Source organism: Myotis davidii, unplaced genomic scaffold (assembly GCF_000327345.1).
Source record: "Myotis davidii unplaced genomic scaffold, ASM32734v1 scaffold1115, whole genome shotgun sequence".
Taxonomy (NCBI): domain Eukaryota; kingdom Metazoa; phylum Chordata; class Mammalia; order Chiroptera; family Vespertilionidae; genus Myotis; species Myotis davidii.
In genome coordinates this window covers 448,847-464,204 of record NW_006287910.1, presented here as the reverse complement: position 1 = coordinate 464,204, position 15,358 = coordinate 448,847, and the positions used below count along the sequence as shown (strand labels likewise).

The 15,358-nt window shown below is 38.4% G+C and overlaps 1 protein-coding gene across 4 annotated transcripts in view; it reads right to left on the bottom strand.

Moving 5' to 3' along the window:
- The window catches only part of MKL2 (MKL/myocardin-like 2), a 205,780-nt gene that overhangs the window by 53,620 nt on the left and 136,802 nt on the right, over positions 1–15,358 (bottom strand). For all 4 annotated transcript variants that reach the window (XR_435455.2, XM_006759669.2, XM_006759670.2 and 1 more), the window contains 3 exons: positions 5,677–5,742; positions 3,213–3,268; positions 2,017–2,092 (listed from right to left, as the gene is read on the bottom strand). Coding sequence is in view for 3 of the 4 variants with exons in the window: in XM_006759669.2 (XP_006759732.1) it covers positions 2,017–2,092; positions 3,213–3,268; positions 5,677–5,742 (198 nt within the window). In the remaining variant the exon portion in view is untranslated. The remainder of the gene's footprint in view (positions 1–2,016; positions 2,093–3,212; positions 3,269–5,676; positions 5,743–15,358) is intronic.

The following is a 15,358-nucleotide window of genomic DNA, read 5'->3' as shown; positions in this document are numbered from 1 at the left end:
TTACACCCCCTTCAGGGTGGGGGCCCCCACTGGGGTGCCTGGCCAGTCTGGGTGAGGGGCTGAGGGCCATTTTCAGGTTGGCCGGCAAATGAAGCTCCCAGCCTCTCTTTTTCTTTTTCTTTTTTATTCTGGGATTTATTTACCTTCTATAATTGAAACATTGTTGCTGTCACTGGAGCTGAGAGCTGGCTCCAGCTCTGAGGCCACCGCCTGCTGAAAGCAGGCATCTGGGGTTTGTTTAGCTTCTATAATTGAAACTCTTGTTGTTTTCGGAGCTTAGAGCTGGGCCGCTGCAGGCGGGGAACCTTAGGTTCCTCCATCACTGGAGTAAGCAAGCCTCCTGCTCACTTCAGCTGCGTGGCTGCCGGCTGCCATCTTTGTTGGCAGTTAATTTGCATATCGCCCTGATTAGCCAATGGGAAGCATAGCAGAAGTATGGTTAATTACTGTTTTTGTCTTTTATAAGATAGGATGTTGAGCTACAACCTAATACTTTTTACTATTAATGTCAACCTAATTGTCATGTCAACCTAATTCTAATACTAAATCTGTCATCAGGCCAGAGAGAACAAATCTAATCTTTCCTCTACATGATAATTGTGTCTGAATATTTGAGGAGTTTTCAGATTCTTTCTGTATCTTCTCAAGTTTTAACATACCGAAGACTATCACACGGTCAAGTTCCTAGTCTTGCTCAATAAATTAGTCAGAGAAGCAAAATAATGAAAGAAAATGTAACTTGAGAAATTTATGGTGGTGATACCAGCTTTCAAGAATGCTCTGTCTTCAGCCACTGTGGAAAACAGTGTGGAGTTTCCTCAAAAAATTACAAATGGAACTGCTGTTTCACCCAGTGAGCCCACTATTGGGAATGTATCTGAAGAACCCTGAAACACTAATAAGAAAGAATATATGTACCCTGATGTTCACAGCAGTGTTCTTTACAATAGCCAAGATCTAGAAAGAGCCAAAGTGCCAATCAGTAGATGAGTGGATAAAAGCCCTTGTGGCTTAGGTGGTTGGGGTGTTGTCCTGTATACCAAAAGGTGGTGGGTTCGATCTCTGGTAGGGCATGTGTGGGATTGACATTTCTCCCCCCCCCCCCCTCTCTCTCAGCTGTAAAAAAGAAGCTCTTTCCTTTTGTGACAGCATGGATGGACCTGGAGATTATTAAACTAAGCGAAATAAACCAGTCAGAGAAAGACAAATGCCATATGATCTCACTTATATGTGGAATCTAATGACCAAAATAAACTGACGAACAAAATAGGATCAGATGCATGGAGGTATGGAACAGACTGACAGAGCTAAGAGGGGAGGAGTGTGGGGGTGGGGGAATAGAAGAGATTAGCCAAAGAACAAAAATGCATATGCGTAGCCCATGGGCACAGACAACATGGTGAAGGCCAGGGAAGAGTGGGGGACATGTGTAATAGTGCCAACAATAATAAAAAAAGAATGCTATGTCTCCAGAGAGAAAAATATCCTGGCCTTACCCATTCGTCTCATGAAAGATGGAATAGAGCCATCCCTACCAGCTTCATAAGTGATGAGGCGAGATGGAGAAAATTTGCTGGGCTGAGTGGAGGGTGTTTAAGATAATGGTTAAATCAAGCTGGACTATTGTGGGCAAGTAGCAACAAAGCAATCATGTTAGGTGTGGACATTGTACCAGGCAGACATAACAGGGAAATCTATGGTTAGACCTGTGGCCATTGTACCCTTTATGACTTAATGAGTGGGCACATGTCCCTCTCTGAAGAAGAAATCCTCTGGACTGAAAAGTTTTTCCAGGACAGTATGATAGACACCTGTGGTACCAGCTGGTGGGGAAGAGTCCGTCCATCAGTAGGTTATTTGGAGAATCAGACCTTTCCCATGTACCTAACATAACTTTGGGTCTTCATGTTGCTATCCAATTTGGAGGATGTCAGTCTGTGGGGTAAAAGTTATTAAATGGGAATAAAAAGAAATGGCGGCATTCTCACATAAAACAAGCAGAAATAAAATTGTTACCTTCTAAAATGTGCATCCTGACAAGTTCAGAACGATCTGGTCGACTTCGAATCTTGTGCTTCAAAAAGTTTTCAGTCTTAAAAAAAAAAAAAAGAGATAATCTTGCCATAAATTGATTATGACTTATTGTGGTTTTACATATTTTTCTCTCAAGGTACTCCATTTAAATTAATTGATACCCTTTTGGTCATGATTTTGAGAGGAACAGAAAAGTAGAAATTAGTGCTTTGAGAAACTATTATCCAATATATGATTTAAATTGCAGCCTTCAACATTGTACAAGGACATAGTATGTGCTGGTATAAAGTAATCAAGTTATAGAAAGTTTTATTTTAAGTAATCAAGTAATCAAGTTTTATTTTAAAACTTGGGAAAGGCAAAGGCTCATAATTTTGAAATTGATTTTTGAACAGACATAAAATTTCAAACATTTAAATATCTAAAAAAAATCTAAACTTCAGGTCAAGTAAAAAAATCCACCTAAATAACAATTTACTAAAATTTCTCATATATTTTCTTTGATGAGTTCATATCCTTGATCAGATTTTCTTATTCAGAACTGTACTCAACTCCAAACAATAGGGTTTTATATTTTATAAGCCTCTAAGAGATCATTATTGCATCCTGAGAAAATTCTAAAGGAATTTTTGTCATAAAACATGATAGAAGTTTTCCCTAAAACAAAAAGAAAAAATGTGCATATTGGTACTTTTAAAGAAAAATAATAAATATCAATTCTGTATGCAACTATGATGGAGTCAACTCAAAGAATAAAACAGAGTGGCTTGTGGCCATATTCTTTGATTTGGTCAGATTCTCCTACCCTTGGTCACAGGTACAGGTAACACAGTAGGGTCTATGTCCATCTGCTGGGGTAACAAATGGCAGAATTACTTCATTATTATTCTGAAAACTGTGGTTATGCCCTGAAAGCAAGTAAGCAAAGAAGTATGATTTGTCCTGTATGTACAAAACTAGACATTAGTTTTAAAAGAACAAAATTTGAATGTCATGTATTTTCTACCAATTTCTAAGGTAAAAACTACCCCAGGATATATTACTCTATATGCCATGTATCCTGCAAATTCACTGCAGTTCCTCTTTTGACATATTTAGGAGTAAGACTGCTACTTGTCCACAGTGTTTTGAAATGAGAGAAGCAGAGAAGTAGAACATTTTAAAGTGAGATTTCTTACTCTGGCTCGTTCCAAGCTTTTTATCTGCTCATGGAATGCTGCTGGGCTCTTCAAGGCTGCGAGAGGAAAAGAAATTGGTTCCATAGCATAAATAGAGGAGTTAATACTTCAGTCAAACGTTACAGTACTTCTTGATGTTTCTTCTTAACCTTAGTAGTTTACATCTACAGTTCCATTTATTTACTAGTTCCTTTAGGAGATCTGCAAAATTTGGAACCTTAAGTGTTTCATAATTAAAACTATATATTTCAGCCCTAGCCCGTTTGGCTCAGTGGACAGAGCATCAGCCTGTGGACTGAAAGGTCCCAGGTTCGATTCCGGTCAAGGGCACATTTCTGGATTGTGGGCTCGATCCCCAGTAGGGGGTGTGCAGGAGGCAGCTGATCAATGATTCTCTCTCATCATTGATGTTTCTATCTCTCTCTCCCTTCCTCTCTGAAATCAATAAAACACACACACACACAACAACAACAACAACAACAAAACCCCACACTATATATTTCATAGGAGCATTTGAGATCTTGTTCTCTGGCATACATCATCAGTTTAGCTCAAATAAACTCTTATAAAAATTTAAAAAACTATATGTAGTTCACAAATAAAACAAGCAAACTTTTAAAATGAAGTTGTATACATAATGACAATGCAAATATCAGGTTAGATTAGTTCCAACCAATTGCTGGGGCAAATTACCATCACCAAGGGAACTCTGATGATTCCTTGACAGGACTTTATTGGCCATATAAGCTACTGGAAAAAGCCCAAATGTCCTTAGAACATTTAACCTTGAGTGATCTGACCATGAACATGAGATCCACTGTACTTCATGTTGTACAGATCTATCATTTACTGAGAACCCACAACAGGCTTAGCTCAGTGCTCTGTGGTCAATCACAATTATATTACTGTTGATCATCACAACAACCTTGCAAGGTAGGCATTAGCCCCAGTATAGACTCCAAGAAGTAAAATGAATTCTTGAAGTCATACAGCTAGATGGTGATCAAAGTGGGATTTAAATCTAGAATTCTGAATTTGAAAGGTTCATGCTCTTTCTACCACACCACAATGCAAATCACTCTAAAGACATAGTGATTCTTTAATATGTTAAGTGCTAGTACATTAAATATTCCAGAATCCCAAAGTGAGGGTAAGCAGTGCTTATTTACTAAATCCCTTCCTACTGCAGTATTTCTATCAATTATCTTTGCAAAATCTATTGTATGTCCACCAATGTCTGATAACACCCTGCATTTAATGACTACAAGCAGTCAGATGATGTGGGTGAGATATAGGACTAGGCTCACTTAGGCTGTCATCTCCAAAAGTTGGCCCATCAACTCTTGTAGCATTACTGTTGTCAGCTCTGGTACTTGAAGCACTGCAAAGACTCCTAGCAGCCAGCCCCAACGGGTTTGGCTAGGGACCAACTTCTAAAAGCAGGGACCAGCTTCTAAAAGCAGACTGGCTTAGCAGTCGTGTCTTAAACATCATAATTTGTTCCTATTTGATTGATCCTGTTCATAGTCAGGAATGTAGTGGTGAAGAAATCTGGCAGATTATTAAACCAGCTTTGACTCTGTCACAATGCTAGCTTAAAAATATTTAGACAATTAATGGTCCAGAAAAAAAGGTTTCAATGGGAAAAATCTACTGCAGAGCAAAACTGTTCCTTATAAACCATAAAAGGTAAAATCAATGATTCAGAAGACTGGGAAGCATAAATGCTTTTTGTATTTTTTTTTTAAAGCCAAATACGTTACTTCTTGGAAAAATCAACTTTTAGAAAAAATCCATATAAATAATCCTAATGGTCTACATAAAACCACCACTCGTCCTCTCTAAAATATGGGTTCATCTTCAAACTTGGTGATTAAAGCTAAAGAAGACAGCCTGGACGAATATTCTAAAATTAACCAACTCTCAAAAAATGAAGGACTGAAGCTTAGAGATAACTAGTTGGAAAATATCTGTACTTGGGCAAGAAAGATTTTATTAATTATAAATAGAATATTTATTAGTCCTGTAACTAAGACACATTTAATATTATAGCCTATACTATAGCATAAAAGATAATTTAAATTAGATAATTTAAAGTATAATAAGGTTTTGAATTAATTTTATATGCTACTTTTGCAAGTCTAAGTAACACTGGATCCATTAAGTAGCGATTACTTCAATTATTTAAAACTAAAACAAATGTTGCAGTTTGAAGAACTGATGTTAGCCTAATTACAGAGTTTTAAAGGTGTTCCTTTGTATAATATAAAATTTGAGTCCAATTTTTAAACGGCATCGAGTTTTTAAAATGTGTTTTAAATAATTCCCTTAGGTTGGCAATGCTGAAGCCTGGTTTTTCTTATAAACTCATCTGGTAATTACATATTGATTACATGGGTACAGGTTCTTCTTGGACATGCCCATTGTTATGTTACATTAGAGATGACAGACACTCGAATCTTACGTGGCATGATGCCCTGGTCCACGAGCTGTTCCCGCGTCCGCCTCTGTTGCAGCCTCAGCTGAAGCACTGTGAAAAGGAAATAATTACCATTAGAGTTCAGAGGCAACTGCAAGAGGCAACTTTATTAAACATCTTCTAATTCATAATGGAATAGGAATACTACCTGGCACCATCCAATCTGTAAAAAGAGAATCAGTTCATGATTTCTGCCTGCTTGGTGAACTCTGACGTTCTCTCAGAATACTTTGTGTTAAGTTAGTTAATAATGTTAATTTGCTGAATAAAGCAAAGTATTTGTTGTTTAAATACAATCACATAGTACTCAGCAAATAAAAGTAATTGGCTTATATACTGTCTTATTTGTAGAAATATGAGATTCCTTAACATTCCTTAGGTGTTTTTTTGTTAAAAACTAGTTATAGCAAAAATGTATTTTAAGGAAATATTGAATTATTTGGAGGGATTTACTCTATCTGGAACAAATTTTAAATAGCTTTAATGAAGGTCAACTGCATAATAAAAATTGGACCCATGAGAAATTACTAACAACCCAAGGGAAAATTTCTAAATTAAGAATTTAAAGTTTACTAATCTTTGCACAATACAAGACACAATAGCTCATTCTACAACTTCTAAGAAAGTCACAAATTGATCGACACCTTATAATTTTAATAAGAAGAAACAAATAATTAGAACTTGTAAAAAACAAGGTATATCACAAAATGTGTATATTCAGTTTGCCAATTTAATAAAAATAATTTTTTGTTCTCAATTTCTTAAGTGGATTCTTTTCATAGCATTTCTATAATTTTAGCTGGAAAATGAGCTAATTTTAAAAGAGGAATATATGAAGCAACTTTAAAAAAATTTTCCTTGGCTTACCTTACATTAAATTTTAAGTTTCCACTTTTATTTTTGTTTCAAAACCTTGATGAAAACCAAGGTTAGGATTTTAAGTAGCTGCTTAAGGTTTGTCAATATGCAAATAAAAAAAAAAATAATAAAAATTCCCATGTGTATTTCTTTCTTTTTTTTTTGTTAATCCTCACCCAAGGATATTCCATTGATTTTTAGAGAGAGTGGAAGGGAGAGGGAGAGACAGAGAGAAACATCGATGTGAGAGAGACACATCGATTGGTTGACTCCTGCATGTGCCCAACCAGGGTCGGGGAACTTGCAACCAAGTTATGTGCCCTTGACTGCAATCAAACCCAGGACCCTTCACTCTGTGGGCTCTATCCACTAAGCCAAACTGGCTCAGGCCCCATGTGTATTTCTTAAATGTATGGAAGGAAGACAGAGAGAGTTTTCTAGCAGGGGGTGAAGGCTGGAACAGGGCTAGCTTAGACCAGTCCCTTACCCAGGCTCAAATGCAATGCATGTGATGGCTCCTACTTGCAACAAACCCGAGGCCTGAAGACAAAGGGCCTGTGGCCCTCATAGCCTTTGCTTTTTGCTTGCCCTTGTGCTGACTATAGAGCAAAGCACAACCTTAGGTATATTTCAAAAAGAGGCAAGGGGTAGGCTATAAAATAGCTTTTAAACATTTTTAGTTTCATTGCTAGATATGAATGTCTTCCTTTATTAAGTACAGTGGGGCCTTGACTTACAAGTGTCCCAACTAACAAGTTTTTTGAGATACCAGCTGTCTCTTGGCCAATTTTTTGCATTGAGTTGATAGAGTAATTTGAGTTAACGAGCTCCTTAACCAGCTCGGTCTCGGAATGAATTAAACTCGTAAGTCAAGCCCCCACTGTACTGAAAAAAATGTTTTTTGCTTCTTTTGGGGACCATTGGATCACAAAGATTCATGACATCCCATTTAGAATTGAAGCAACTGACATAAGATTCTATTACACAATCAAAAGCAAAATTTAATAGTAAAAAATTGTATGCACATGTTTCTCATATTAAAAGGCTTTGTGATATTTTGGATCAATTATGCTCTAACACAAAGATCTTTTCCCTGATAACTTACAGTTTATTGAGGATAGTGTGTTCCCACTGTACTTTACTAGGAACAAAAATAACCAAAGAGTTGACCTGTGAATCTGATAGCACCCAAATGGCTGCATACTCTAACATTCTTCTAAAGTTAATGCTTGTCTGAAATTAATGGTCATATTCAAGAGGTAGAATCCCATATTCCAAGAAAAGGAATACTGAGAGGAGAAAAAGGTCAGAACAATGTCCAGTTCAAAAGCTGACACTTCTGGAACACAGTGATCCACATCTGTTGGAGAATCTCTAGCGGTATCTTTCTTTTCTCCCAAGGGAGAGCTCAAAGAAAGGAGTAAAATATAAAGGGTAATGAAAACATCAACCCCCTTCTTTGGTTTCAAACAAACAAACAAACAAACAAACAAAGCACCAAACTTTTGAGAGAAATGTATCAAACACAATATATATTTTTGGGCGATGGTGTCTTGGAATGATGGATACATTTGCAACCACTTGATGTGCAAACCAACACTGAAGGCAACAGCTTGTTAGTCTTGAAGCACCTCCTGATTGTACATTGGTCAACTGCCCTGATGCACCTTGACAAAAACCCTGTCAACTGTATCATCTTTGATTAGAAATCACACTTTCATGCTGATGTGTAAATGTATCTGCTACCACAAGGGTAACACACAAAATTAATGCATGTCACCAATCATCAATTGTTCAAATAAAACAAAACCAAATGCAAACCAATTGTGTTTCCCATGCAGTTTGTTTGATGGCAAAACAATCAATCTACCTTATGCCTTACCACCAGAAGATAAGAGATCAATCTTCCCAATCAATGCTCTCATCATTGCCTATATAATCTTCCCAAGAAGTAATATCATTATCTACAAAGCAGTTTGGCAGGCTGCCTTCCTAGGCATGTTCATTTACTAAGACATTAGGAAGAACATGAATGGAAGAAGAGGAGTATCACCAGTCATGCTGTTAGGACTGTTGATGACCTGCTTGATTTAGTTTTAATCTATCACAATAGGTGGGCAGTATTGGACACATTCTATTGAATATGAGGCACAATGCACCTTTAAGAGACTGGGTACATTGCCACTTTGGATTAATGTTAAAAACAATTATAATATTCATTTATATTAAATACAACCAGTCACTCATAACCTGATAGAGGCTCTTCTGAGGACAACTAATGGTTATAAAAAGTACCCATCAAATAGGGACAGGCTCATAATTATGGCAAATATCAAACTTCCGTTTAGTACTTCCTCCTCATCACATTCATAAAAATTCAATATATAATAAAAAACAACTGATATCTGCATCTTACAGAATGCTGAAGGCTGGGAAGAACAAGGCTTAATGATGTAGACAGCTCATTGTCCCACAACATGGGAAAACTAGAATTGGGCAGAATTTGGCGATGTTTATCCTGTACTCTGAAGGGAGAAGACCCTTTCTTAATGATCAGAAACATTCGTGGTTGTGGAATCAAGATTTTTTTTATCAAGTTTTTCTGGGACTTATATAAATGAAGCCTAGAGATCTTATTCCTCTCATAGTAGCCTCCACTTTCATGTCTGCACAGAAGCAGGGAAGGCCCAGATCACTGCATGCCGCTGCGCCTGTTGCACAGTCGTCGTTTCTTAAGAACAATGAATAAACTGGCTGATCTCTGGAAAACCTGACACTGCCTGTGTTGATAAGATTGCATTTCTAAAACCTAAAGACTAGGCACTGGTCGAGCACTGCTTTTCTGTGGTGGCAAGTGGGTGGTGATGGTAGCACAGATGCCTAAGAAGACAGTTTCCTGGCAATGGCCTTGTGTCTGAAAACTGAACCCACGAGCAGGACTGACATAGCTTCCACCCTAGTTAACTGACAAAAATCCAGTATCCTCCATGGCCATCTTGCCAATAATTACAAGTCTATAGAATTCTCAGGGAGAAAAAAAAAGTTCAAAACACTGAGTGAGCAGCTACATCTTTTCAGAAAACAAAGGACCTAGTGATAGGGTTGAAAGAGAATTCATGTTATAATTGCTCACATTTGAACATTTTCAAAGACTGTCTTTATCTTTGAAAAGTGTATAAACAAAAATAATCAAACTTATGGTCCTAAGAAGTTCTTAAGTTTAAAATGTTTGGGTTTAAACTGTTTATTTTCTCCAAAAAGGGGAGGCAGGAATATAGAGCTAGTATGTATTCTCAGTGCAAAAACAGGTCCTATAAGTTCAGAATTCTCTAACAGTTCTGTATTTCCTGATTATAAAACTCACAAGAGGCATGAAAAGGGCCCTCATCAATAGATGAGGCTCTAGAGCCACTTGCTGACCATGATCTATGTATCATCTTTGAAATTATAGATGAGTGAGAATATAAATACATAGTACTTTATACCCATTGCATTTAGAGATAAAAATTTTAATTCATTATTGGATTTTTCTAAGGTGATGTGTCATTATCTCTTAGGGCTAACATTCATGGTATCCTATTACATTTCAACAAAGAAAACTGCATATAATTTTGAAAATTCTACTTAGTGTTTTCTTGGTTAGAACGGATAAAAACAATATTGTGTCAACGGAAGTGTTTTTGAACTCGCTCTTTTTTTAGATAGGAAAAGTAAAAATTTGATTTTAAAGACAATTTTAAAAAATGAAAGGTAGCTTATCTAATGGTAAAGATAAAATGTCATTCTTACTCAGCATCATAAATAGTTCAGGTACCTACTTTTAGTTCCTTTCTCCTGCTTCTTAAATGGTTTAAAGTGCTTTTAGAACAAAATCTCAGGATTAGTCTCCAGTATGAAAAACCTTAAAATATCATGCTGTCTTTCACGTAATACTAATACCCACTTCAAAGTTTCCAGATGCTTTGTGAATAGACATAGAATGATATGTCTATTCTTTTTTGTTTCTATAAGTAGAATGTTTGGAATGTTTCCTTAATATGATGTAATTAAAGTGCTTTTTCACTCTAAAGAAAAAAACACCCTATTATGCAACATTTTAATAGTAATATATAGTGATTCAGCATGAATTGAATAAGCCAAAACAAAGCATAGTTTTGGCCCAGGTTTGCAAGGGGACATCTGAGGACTGTATATTATAAAAACAAGGCAGAAATGATACTTCCTAGGAAGCAGAATGGCAGGCAGCCATGGTCTTGAAAACTCTTCATAAATAGCTAGTTATGGGGTATGAAGGAGGGTGGGTTGAAGAGGGGAGGGCAGATGAGCAGCTGTCTGCAAGCTAGAGAGGATCCAATGTATATTTAATTATAAGATGCTGGACAGAAAAACTGCAGAATTATGAAGGGTAAAAAAAACCAAAAAAAACCTGAGTAGGTCAAGGGACGGTTGGGTAAACCAGAGGTAAAACCAAAGATGGAAAACTAAAGAACACACTTGGAATTGACTATGTATTGACTCTGAATCAGTTTCAGGCCAAAAACTGAACCTGATTTCAGTAATTTAAAAAAAAAATATTTTCAAACCGATATATAAATGAATGAAGTGGTTGGTTGGCAAACATTTATTATGCATTGTTTAAATAGTATTAGAGGCCTGATCCTATAAAAACAAGACAATTTAGAAAAGCCAACATTCTCACATTGTCTTTTGAATTTAGACACAAGAGGGATGAACCAGCCCCTGAGTAACACAGTAGGAGAAGTCTGAGGTCCCGTGCGATCCTGGTGCAGTGTTTTATCAAGCAGCAGCTCAGCAGCTCTGTATTTGATTATTTGGGAGGGGCAAAATGACAGCTTACAGATTTATACTGAAAAGGCAAAAGATTGATGAACTGCTCTTCCTTTACCTTAAAAATAAATGTTAAATTGTAATTATTGTTACTATTACTGCTATTACTTTACATACTTGCTGAAGAGAACCACTTTTTTTCAAAGATAAAAAAGCCATAAGGATTTTTTAAAAAGACTTTATTTTTTTAGAACAGTTTTACGTTTACAACAAAATTGAAGGGGAGATATACTCCCTACTTCCACACCCCATTATCAACAGGATTTAAAATGTAATTCTACAAAGACTCACGTATTTACAGTTCTTTGCTGTATATGGTTTATTTTGCAGTTAAAGGGTAAGAAGTCACATCCTGAAGTGTTTGCTTCTGAGCTTGGGACTCAGAAATGCCTTACTATTTGCACCACTAATACCTCTATTTAAAAATCAATGTTTTAGAAAAAATTTTGATTTTTATTTGCTAAAATACCAGTGACATGCAGATAAAAAAAAAGTATTAAAAAGAAAAGTGAAAGTCAGTCCATGCTACCCTAGTCCTTCTCCACAAAGTAACCACTGTTAAATTTCTAGGGCTCCAGAGAATGTTTTGTGAATATTCTGACAATATTAAATCTACACTATGCAAAGGAAACACATGCAGTGGGATCATACTAGTCATGTAGTTTAGGGTTTGCTTAAAAGAAACACACACACATGAAATCTAGCCCTGGCTGGTGTGGCTCAGTTGGTTGAGCGTCATCTCGTACACTGAAAGGTTGCCATTCAATTCCCAGTCGGCACAAACCTAGGTTGCAGGTTCGATCCCCCTAAGAGTGTGAACAGGAGGCAGCCAATCAATGTATCTATCTCACATCGAGGTTTCTCTTTCTCTTTCTGTCTCTCTGATTCCTTCTCCCTTGCTCTAAAATGAATAAAAACATATTTCAAAAAACATGAAACCTATCTTATTCTTAATGGCTGTATCTAACACTTGGATGTATTAATCATACACTCTTAAGTTTTGTGATTACTTGTTATTATAATAAGGCTCCAATGATTCTCCTGATTCATTTTTTTAGCATCTTTTGAGTTTATAAACACACACTACATTTCTAATAATTTAAAATTTCATAGGGCATATTGCAATCCAAATGGTTGTACCAATCTATATTCCCACTTACAGGGTAAGAGAGTATTGTTTCGTTCATCCCTTCCCCACAATATACATAATCATGTTTTAAAGTAACTTTAAATTCACTTCCACTTACCTAAAACTGGCTATATAAGCCCAAAATAATAGTAAAATTTGGTACAATAAATAAGCAGTAAGGGACCAAAAGATATCAAAGGAATTAGTAAAGTGATGAGGCTAGGTTTGAGTGGTTGTCAGAAGTTCAGATTAAGCTTTCTCTTGTAAATCATAAATTGATTTACATAAATTTGGTAGAATTTTTCTGATGTTCCAGGGCAGTGGTCGGCAAACCGTGACTCGCGAGCCACATGCAGTTCTTTGGCCCCTCGAGTGTGACTCTTCCACAAAATACCACGTGTGGGCGCGCACGTACAGTGCAATTGAAACCTTGTGGCCCATGCGCAGAAGTCGGTATTCTGTGAAAGAGCCACAGTCAAGGGGCCAAAGAGCCGCATGTGGCTCGCGAGCCACAGTTTGCCAACCACTGTTCCAGGGTATAAAACTTAAGCATAAGACTTCTCATTATTTTCTTCAACTCCAATAGCTGAGAGAGATAATGACCAGATTTGAAATCTATCCTATATAATAAAGAGGTAATATGCAAATTGACCATAATGCCCCTACACAAGATGGCCGCCCCCATGTGGTCACAAGATGGCCAGAAGAGAAGGGCAGCTGTGAGCGATCAGGCCAGCAGGGGAGGGCAGTTGGGGGTGACCGGGCCTGCAGGGGAGAGCAGTTGGGGGCGGACCAGGCCAGCAGGGGAGAGCAGTTGGGGGAGGGAACCAGGCCGGCAGGGGAGGGCAGTTAGGGCGACCAGGCCTGCAGGGGAGGGCAGTTGGGGGTGATCGGGCCAGCAGAGGAGCAGTAGGTATCCATCAGGCTGGCATGGGAGTGGTTAGGGGGTAATCAGGCTGGCAGGTGAGGGTGGAAGCCAGCAGTCCTGGATTGTGAGAGGGATGTCCAGATGCTGGTTTAGGCCTAATCCCTCTCAGGCCTAAATCGGCAGTCGGACATCCCCCGAGGGTCCCAGATTAGAGAGGGTGCAGGCTGGGCTGAGGGGCACCCTCCCCCCACCCCAGTGCATGAATTTCGTGCACTGGGCCTCTAATTAAGAATAAAAGCAACATCATGTGGTAGGGACTGGATATTGTATTTGAAGGAGAAAGAGATAAAAATAACACCTGGGTTTCTGGTTTAAGCACCCGAACCATTTACTGAGATAAAGAGCACAAGTTGGTCATTAGGGAGTCCAGTCTTGGACATGTTGGAATTGGAAGTAGAAATGTGCAAGTGACAACTGGCTGTATAGGTCCAGATTTCAGAAGGTAGGTCTTGCCAGGAGATTGAAATTTGGAAGTTGTGACATATGTAGTATTTGCCAAGGTAGAGAATATACAAAGAAAAGGCAAAAGAAGCCCAGGACTATGATCTGAGGAAAGTTAACAATTAAAAGTTAACAATTTATAGATCAGCTAGGGGATGAAGATCCAACAAAGAAGAGGAAGCTGCCTGGGAGGAGGAGGAGCCTGAAGGGTGTGTATAAAGTGTTTCTAGAAGGGATTCATGATCAACAGGGTTAAATATTGCTGTTTTAATACATGGAGGAGCTACTTTTTGGTGTGATGAATGGAAGTCATACTGGAGGAGGTTAAGGAATAAAGAAGGACCAAAAGTGTGAGTGATGTTAATGGAAACAATACTTTAAAGATGTTGCCCATGAAGGGTAGGAAAGAGGGTGAAAAGCTTGAGAAGGCATGGAACTTCAGGTTGGAACATACTTGAGCAAGTCTATAACCGATAAAGAGCAAGAGAGAGGAAAGGGAAGGAAAGAGAAAGGAAGAAAAAAGATAGGAATGAATAGGGATGAAAATGAACAAAAGACTAAGAGGCAGCAGGTCCCTTGAACAGAAGGAGGTGCAGAGCATACAAGGACAGCCTCTGTTAAGAGACACTTCTATCATAATAGAAGGGCAGCTAGGACTGGATATAGCTGCAGATAGGTTTATAGATTTGGTATGGGGCGTCCAAATGATGGCTTTTATTTTCTCAGAGGAGGAGGAAGAAAGGTCATCTATTGAAAGTGAGATGAAGGAAAAGTTAGTTTTGAGGCCAGTGAAGGAGGTCTGAAATATTACTGCAGACAGTGAAGAGCAAGTTGAAAAGAAACACGGTTATTTATTACAGAGAAGCTCCAACTAACAATGACAATAGCTTGGGGGAGAGAAGTCAGTCAGGAAGCTGGCAAGTCACTCATTGGCTCTGAACTGTATCATTTTTATAAGAGAAGACCACGAGATATGAAATTAGAACTTTGGCAGTTCTTTTTAAAGCTTATTATATAAAACTAGAGGCCTGATGCATGAAATTTGTGCAAGAGTAGGCCTTTCATCCCTGGCTGCCGGCACCAGCTTCCCTCTGGCACCTGGGATCTGGGCTGGCTTCCCTCTGGCTGCCAGCAGGCACCCCAGACCTGGACTGGCTTCCCTCTGGCCACCCGCAGGCACCCAGGACTCGGGCTTCACTCTGGCTTCCAGCAGGCACCCGGGACCCGGGCTTCACCCCAGGAGGAGGAGCCTGAAGGGTGTGTATAAAGTGTTTCTAGAAGGGATTCATAGTGACCAGTGACCAGCCCGGCTTCATCTGAAAGGACTTCCGGTCTAATGAGCACATTACCCTTTTATTATTATAGATTACTAGGGGCCCGGTGCAAAAAATTCATGCACGGGGTGGGGGGGGGCGGGGGGAGTGTCCCTCAGCCCAGCCTGCCCCCTCTCACATACTGGGAGC